This window comes from Sander vitreus, chromosome 24 (assembly GCF_031162955.1).
Source record: "Sander vitreus isolate 19-12246 chromosome 24, sanVit1, whole genome shotgun sequence".
Lineage (NCBI taxonomy): Eukaryota > Metazoa > Chordata > Actinopteri > Perciformes > Percidae > Sander > Sander vitreus.
Genome location: NC_135878.1, coordinates 12,448,779 through 12,456,506, shown reverse-complemented (window position 1 = coordinate 12,456,506; position 7,728 = coordinate 12,448,779). Strand labels below are relative to the sequence as shown.

At 41.1% G+C, this 7,728-nt stretch overlaps 1 protein-coding gene across 1 annotated transcript in view; it reads left to right on the top strand.

Annotated features, from left to right (window-relative positions):
* LOC144512896 (muscarinic acetylcholine receptor M4-like) overlaps positions 1-7,728 on the top strand; it is a 50,272-nt gene continuing 42,544 nt past the window's right edge. Inside the window, exon 1 of the mRNA XM_078243865.1 lies at positions 1-465. Within this exon, the coding sequence (XP_078099991.1) occupies positions 411-465 (55 nt within the window). The 5' untranslated portion in view covers positions 1-410. The remainder of the gene's footprint in view (positions 466-7,728) is intronic.

The following is a 7,728-nucleotide window of genomic DNA, read 5'->3' as shown; positions in this document are numbered from 1 at the left end:
AGCTGAGCGGCCACATTTAGATTTTCGGGGAGAATCACTGAGTAATTTAGAAGTATAAGTGATTAGTTGACTATGATTTATGTGTTATTAGTTTAGCTTTCTATTACAAACCGGCTGATTGATACAGCATCTAACCCCAGAGAGGAAAACTGCAATATACCAATTGGTCGATATTATATCAGAGAGACAAACCATAACAGAAGGATAGGATCAACAACACAGAGTAAACTAGTTATCCGGTATACGGCGGTAGAGTAGGAGAGGAAGATAAAATAAAGAAATAAAGAAATAAAAGGGACTACGGAAGGAATTTCGGTGCGACAGCCGCTTGAAAACTTGAAGACAGGAAAGTGGAGAAGACAGAAAGCGGAGAAATAAGGTTGGCAGCTGTTGGTACTCCGCCATGCAACATGAGTGACGGCAGTAACGGAGATGGGGGGCTTCCACCCCTCTGGAACTTCAATGGTAAGTGAAAGGCACGCGCACAGTTGTTAAAGCTTTGGCCATATAGCCGTTAATGCAAGCAATGCTAAATAAAGGACGGCAGGTCGAATATAACCCCAGAGTATAACAACCACATAAAGAAATAAAAAAAAATAATAAAAATAGGCTTTTTCTCATGCAACCCTGTCATGTAAAAAATGATCTGTGATTGTCAAAGGGATTTACGGCATGGCGTCCTAAAAAAGAAAAAAAGAAAAAAAAAGCTGCTTAAAGTGAGTCCGAAAATATGTACGTAATAGTCGTACATATTGATATAGTAGTAAATAATGATAAATAAAAAGATAGTTTTTTTTTCTGAATATATAACAAAAAAAGGCAAATTTTCATTTAATAATACAAGGACGTTTTCTTTTATTACTTTAATAAAGGAACATTTTAAACGAAAAAAACAACAGCCAGTGGATATTGACAGGTTCAAGATAGGCAGATGGTGTGGCATTCTTTTGAGTTATAGTAAATAATTAAACGAGGGCTGCATTTTGCCCATGAATGTTCTTTCTCATAATGAGTTTGATATATGACAAATATTAGTAGCTTGGATCAGCAGGTAAGGAGTTATTTGATATTGACATGATCATTAATATACCTCATGTTGAAAAGATCTGTCAGAATAGGCTAGGTTTGTCTTCTTGACAAATAGAGGACCTTCGAAGGGTGTGTTGTTGTTTTCGGAGATCCGTGTCCAAACAATAAGAGCAGCAGCTTATTCTCAGGGCAGAGGAGGAAAAATGAAGATGATGAGGAAGGGATGTAGGAAGACAGGAGGTGGTGAAGGAGGAGACAACAAAACAGTGACATGACCAATATAATTAGGTTTCAGAGATTAAAAAAGCCTGAATACACCTCCCTCCCTCCTTCCTCTCTGCACTCTACTCCGCTCGTCTCTTTTTACCATTTTCATCTCTTCTTCTTTTCCTCATCTTTGCCCTCCTCTTTTCATGTCATTACTGGAACATAAAAGTGATAAGGCTTGAAAGGAGAGAATAACAAGAGAGGGTTAGTCCTAAGTGTATAAATTGACTGTACAACGTATACATATATATGACATTTCATGTGTATTGCATTCATGAGCACTGTGTGCGTGCGTGCGTGCGTGTGTGTTGTAAGAGACACGCAGACCTAAAAAGGAAATGTATTGAGTGACATAGGAGAGAAATGTTGAAAATATACTTAACCATTAGAAGACACTCAATGACCAGACATAACATGTTCATTTTTTTGCTGAGACCTCTATTTTAGTTGAACTCAGTTCTTTGTACAGGACTGAGTGATACTAAAAGGCATTTTTATATGTTATACACTTCGAACTCATGTACATATAGGTAACTGTATGGAGAAGCAGAATATTAGACACGCCCTAAAATATGTGCAGCCAAATGCAATAACACAAAAGCAACCGCCCTCAAACTAAAGAAAACCTCGATGAGAACTCACTGTCAAAAGTGATTAAAAGTTTAAGAGATTACATTGATTGGCTGCTGTATTGATTGTATCACAGTGCGCAGGGCTTTAAGTGGTCCTGTCACTCAGTGTATATGATTTATAACATTAGAATAGCATTTCATTTGAAGGTCTTAATCATGTACATTCATTACGCTTATGAATTGCATGTACAAAACAACAGGCTGAGAATGAATTAATACTTGGTTACAAAAATTGTTTCCCAGAAGGGAAAGGGCTGCAAGACTCGGTACGATAGAATGATTGACAGCGCTGATGGAACGTTCCCCCTCTACTCAATTTTCTGTGATTCCTCCCCTGTCTCCTCCCCTTCATCAGCAGCTCTTCTGTTCTCCTCTTCTTCCCTCCTCTCTTTTCCTTCTGCTCTCCTAATTCTATCCTATTTACATCCTTGCTCCCGCAGAGGACAGATCCCTGTTGTGTAAAGGCGTGTCTGTTAGAGTGTGTGTGTGTGTGTGTGTGTGTGTGTGTGTGTGCACATATATACGGTTATGTGTATGGATAAAGAATTTTGAATGTTGGTGTGTATACATGAGAACATGTACTGTAAGGAGAAAATATTTGTGTACTACAGCAAGCAGCAGCGTGTGGGAAGCATTCATTTCTTTTATGTATCTACTGTATTGGTTGGAATGTGTGATGTGTATATGAAGTGAATGCATGTCTCTGTGTGTCTGTTTGTCTTTGCAAAAAAATAATTACATACTCTGTGATTAATTAATCGAAATTAATCGCATACATAATTAACGGTGCCTGAACCGATACTTTTTAAGAAAGTAAATAAAGAAAAGAAAAAAAAAAGGGTACTAAACAACAGTCGGTGACATTAAAGAACGGCTTGTTTATTGCTAAGGCCATATGGTCAACATTAAATGATTTAATAATAATGTATAACAATAACAATTATTTATTTCACTAAGTAAATTGCTGTTGAACGACAAAAACAACCACCAGATGGGAAAAGGACATTTACAATAACTTAAAATGCACCACGAGGCTGTAGTTTACCAGTTTCATTGAACGCACTGGCTGTGTTGTTTCTCCGACGGCAGCTGCAGATTGTTACAGACCGGTGTTGAATCCTCTACAGTAAAACACAGTCAAACTTTACACCGTTTAGCGTTAGCTGTCAGCATTTTAACCGTGTTTAATCCAGCTACTAGCTAACGGTAGGCTAACGTTAGCTGCTGTCGAGTATAGTGTTAACTAGCGTCACGTGCAGCGGTGTTTGTGTTTCAGAGCATCAGAGAGAAGCGCAGACATGTCAGTGGCACCAGATTTCGGTAGCCAGGGTTGGCAGGAAGAAGATTTTTACAAGTAAATGTTCCAATTAATGATCCAGGCAGCATATATTAATTTCTTTTATTTTCTTTGTCAAAAGCTAAGTGCAGAACTGATTGGTGCTAACGTCCAGGTTGGACTACAAAAGGGCTCATCACTGCTAGAATGCTCTTAGGATTTTCAACCTGTGCAGGGGGTGTCCTTGCTCTTTCCTGATATATTCCGGAACAGACTCAAGCCTCCCATCATTGTATAGAGGAAAATGTGGGTGTACAGAATGGATGTATGTATATGGATATGAATCGATACAAAGAAAATGTTTTCTTCATGGCTAATGTTGGTTCATTATATAAGATCATTTGCAGTCCTGCGATACAAATGCTTTAATGGTTTGTAACAACCTGTAGTGCTGCCCCCACTAGAGGGGCCTGTTATGTTAATTTTCGTCAACACAGTTTGGTCAAAAGGATAGATCTACTTGCGGTGACTGAGCTATGCTACACTGTATTTAGAACCAATAAAATAAAGTGTTGGTCAGCATTAAAGCTTGCATTAATACTTTGTATTTGTTTAACATTTTTGATTTGGAATATGCTTTAGATTAGTAAGTGTTATGGTGGTCCTAATTTGTATAGGCTTCGCCCTCTAAGAGCTGTTGCTATTGGGTTCGTCCCCCGCGCATGCGCGGTCGTGACGATTTATTTTGCGCCCTTGTGCCCTTCATGGGCCTCTCTTACGTCCGCAGCTACTGGTATTTATATTACAGCTGCGACACCAGAGATCTGCTCCCATCTTTTCTTCAGCGACAAGCAGTGTGAAGACTTCAAAGTCCAGTGGCCATCAGATCTCCACCCGAGCTGCGAGGCGTCCCTCTGTCGGCCCTGACCCCTGGCAGTCCCCAGGGAATTCACAGAACCATAGCTTCATTCCTAACTTGGCGTTGTGGTTAGCTCCTTCACACAGAGTGGAGGCTGTGGTCATCTTGGAATTATGTTGGTAACTTCTCTCTCTCTGCTTTTGATTCAGTAATAACATACTCCTTTTCACTGTAGTGGTAAGTTCTTTTGATAAATTAAATCCGATAAAGAAAATGTTTTGTGTGAATGTCACACCCTATAGTATGTCCTATTGGACAGCAAAAAACATGGAATGACATCAGAAGCCAGATGTACGCGGAAAAACATTTGCCTTTTGCTACACATAAACTGGTATTTACAAATAAGTAGAGAAAATGGCCCCCTCGTGTTTGAAACTAAGCAGCAAGTGCACAGAGCAGCGCTGGAGTGCACACGTGAGAACAAGTAACTCTGCTTTCAAAGTTTATATAAAACAGAATCAGGCATACAAGCTTTAGAAGTGACCAAAAAAATGCATATGCACATTTCTGTCTTCGTGTATACATACTGTCTTAGTTGTGAATGTACGCAGTTCTATGCATTTGGCCCCCGGTGTGGTGCAACAGGTACTCATTCTCCTGGAATCAGGTCAGCTCTGAAAACTTTTCATGTCAGTCACTTTTTAAAATGTTTGTATCAGTGTTATTTGAGAAAATCTGGGACATCAATCCAAAAAAACTGTTCCTGGATGATGTCTGGAAATTATACACTGTCTCTTACACAATAAAATGCAGTCACTGGATATACGTACACATTGCAACAGTGGATTATAACTGAGACTAAAATCATATCCAGGTAGGGGTGCACATGTTTTCTTATTTCCAGGCTTTACCAGTTTTTGCTAGGCTGCTCTGGGCAATGATGCCACGCTGGCTTTCTGCTTCTCATCAGACTTTCTGTCTAAATCCTCTCTGTTTCTGTGAGGGATCTGAGAGTTTGGTGTGCTTGCTCCCTTCTGACTGATTCTTCTGGCAGCTGTCACATTCCCAGAGGTCAGCACTGTTGAGTTGAATGTGTCTGTGGTCATCTCTCGCAGGTGCATTCTGGTTGTCCTGTACCTGTCTTCCCTGTCATGCAGTAGTGCTAACCGGCCAAGGGTTGCCAGGACTTTGCTCTTTCAGTTCACAAAGTGTCAGCTTCTTGCTGTAGTGTGAGGGAAGTCGGCAGCAAAATATTCCAATTGTTCCACATGCTGGAAAGGAAGCACTCTAAACACTGCTCTTCAGATGTGATTTACATCACTGTCATCAGTAGGCAGGCTGCTGAATCAGGGGCAGAAGCCTCCATGTTTAAACGGTATCTTGCTTACATGCGGACTATTTGACACAGTGACACTTCTCCAGATAGCTTTTTTCTTAAAAAAAAAAAGAATAAACACAATGGCACAAATCTATTGTGTTTTGCTAACTATGTGACGTGATCAAAGGCTCAATATTTAATGATGTTATTGCAAATTGCTGTTATCCTGTGTTACATTATTGATTTGAAATAAAAACACCTTTTTCAGTGTCTTGCCCAAGGACACTTGAACATGGAACTGCAGGGCCAGGATCAAACCACCAACCTTCTGATTGGTAGGCAACCGCTTTTACCACCTGAGCCACAGCCGCCCTTGCGTTAGCTGGCAGATAATTTTTTGGGGGCTTTTCCATTTATTATATGGTGACAGTGGATAGACAGGAAAGGGGGAGAGAAAGAGAGGGGATGACACGCAGCAAAGGGCCGCAGGTCGGATTTGAACCCGGGCCGCTGCAAAGGACTCACGGTACATAGGGCGCACACTCTTACTGGGTGAGCTAGAGGCCTCCCCTGGTGTGTTGGGTTTTGTGGTCCCCGCATCAGAATCAGCATGTTAAACAAAGCTTCCTATTGTTACTAAGCAACTAAGCATAATACATCAATTAATATATATTTTAATTTAGCAATAGAAAATCAGTTTCTTTTGTTCTCCTTACAGTTTACTCTCCGTGTGTGAATGTAAAGTTGAAGTCACTAATATTTTTTTATATATATATAAAATATATTTAACCCAATGAACAATTATTGTAGACAATAAACAAGGGGCTGGAGACAGGGACAGCCGCACAAAATAACCAACCGACTAGTTCTCATGACTTACTTTTTCCGATAATGTTAAGTTAATGATTGATGTAACGGATAACATTTTGACGGTGGAGGGTTTATATCAATTTTGTCTCAGTGCATTCAGTGGACAGACTGGTCCAGGAAGTCATAGCTAGGTGCAGCCCAGGAGGTGGAGGAAGGTGGCTAGACTCAACAAAAGAGCAATGGTGGAGCCAGGGGGTGGACAGTGGTGGTCATGGCTACCATAAGCTAAAATCACCGGCAAGGGTGTCCAATTCAATTTCAATTGTATTTATAATATCAAATCATAACAAGAGTTATCTCAGGACACTTTACAGATAGAGTAGGTCTAGACCACACTATAATTTACAAAGACCCAACAATTCCAGGAATTCCCCCAAGAGCAAGCATTTAGTGCGACAGTGACAAGGAAAAACTTCCTTTTAGGGAGAAACCTCAGACAGACCCAGGCTCTTGGTAGGCGGTGTCTGACGGTGCCAGTTGGGGGTGTGATGAACAGTGGCAATAATAGTCACAATAAAGATAATGGCACTATGACTAGAAATAGTAGTTGTAGTAGTTCATGGCGTAGCAGGGCACTGCAGAGCGTTACTGGGTGTAGCAGGGTACTGCAGGGCGTAGCAGGGCACTGCAGAGCATAGTAGGGCATAACAGGGCGCGGAGCAGGACCACGGCAACAGCTGCAGCCATGATTTAGGTGCCACCCTAATCCAAGGAAAACTGCTAGGCGAAAAAAAACATAAGGACTCCGGGGAATAAGCTCCCCAGAGCTAAGTTAGTAACCAGCATTTCTAGAACATGGATGCACACAGATGGAAAGAGAGGAGAGAAGGGCTCAGTGTGTCAAAGGAAGTCCCCCGGCAGTCTAAAACTATAATAGCATAGTTAAGAGCTGGTGCAATGCAAACCTGAGCCAGTTCTATAAGGGTTGTAAGATGAATCTGATGACTATGAAGAGAAGCAGAGAAGAGATGCCGTGTCTGCAGCGATACACCCTCCACCGCCGGTCTAGGTGAACCCTGTAACTCTTCACTCCCTAACTATAAGCTTTATCAAAGAGGAGAGTTTTAAGTTTACTCTTAAATGTGGTGACGGTGTCTGCCTCCCGAACCCAGACTGGGAGCTGGTTCCACAGGAGAGGAGCCTGATAGCTGAAGGCTCTGTCTCCCATTCTGCTTTTAGAGACTCTAGGAACCACAAGTAGTGGGACAATAACGTACTATGAGCTCTTCAAGATATGATGGTGCTTTGTAGGTCAGGAGAAGGATTTTAAATTCAATCCTGGATTTTACAGGAAGCCAATGCAGAGAAGCTAATACAGGAGAAACAGGATCTCTTTTCTTAGTTGTTGTCAGAACACGCGCTGCAGCATTCTGGATCAGCTGGAGAGTTTTAAGGGACTTATTTGAGCAACCTGATAGTAAGGAATTACAATAGTCCAGCCTAGAAGTAACAAATGCATGGACTAGTTTTTCAGCAA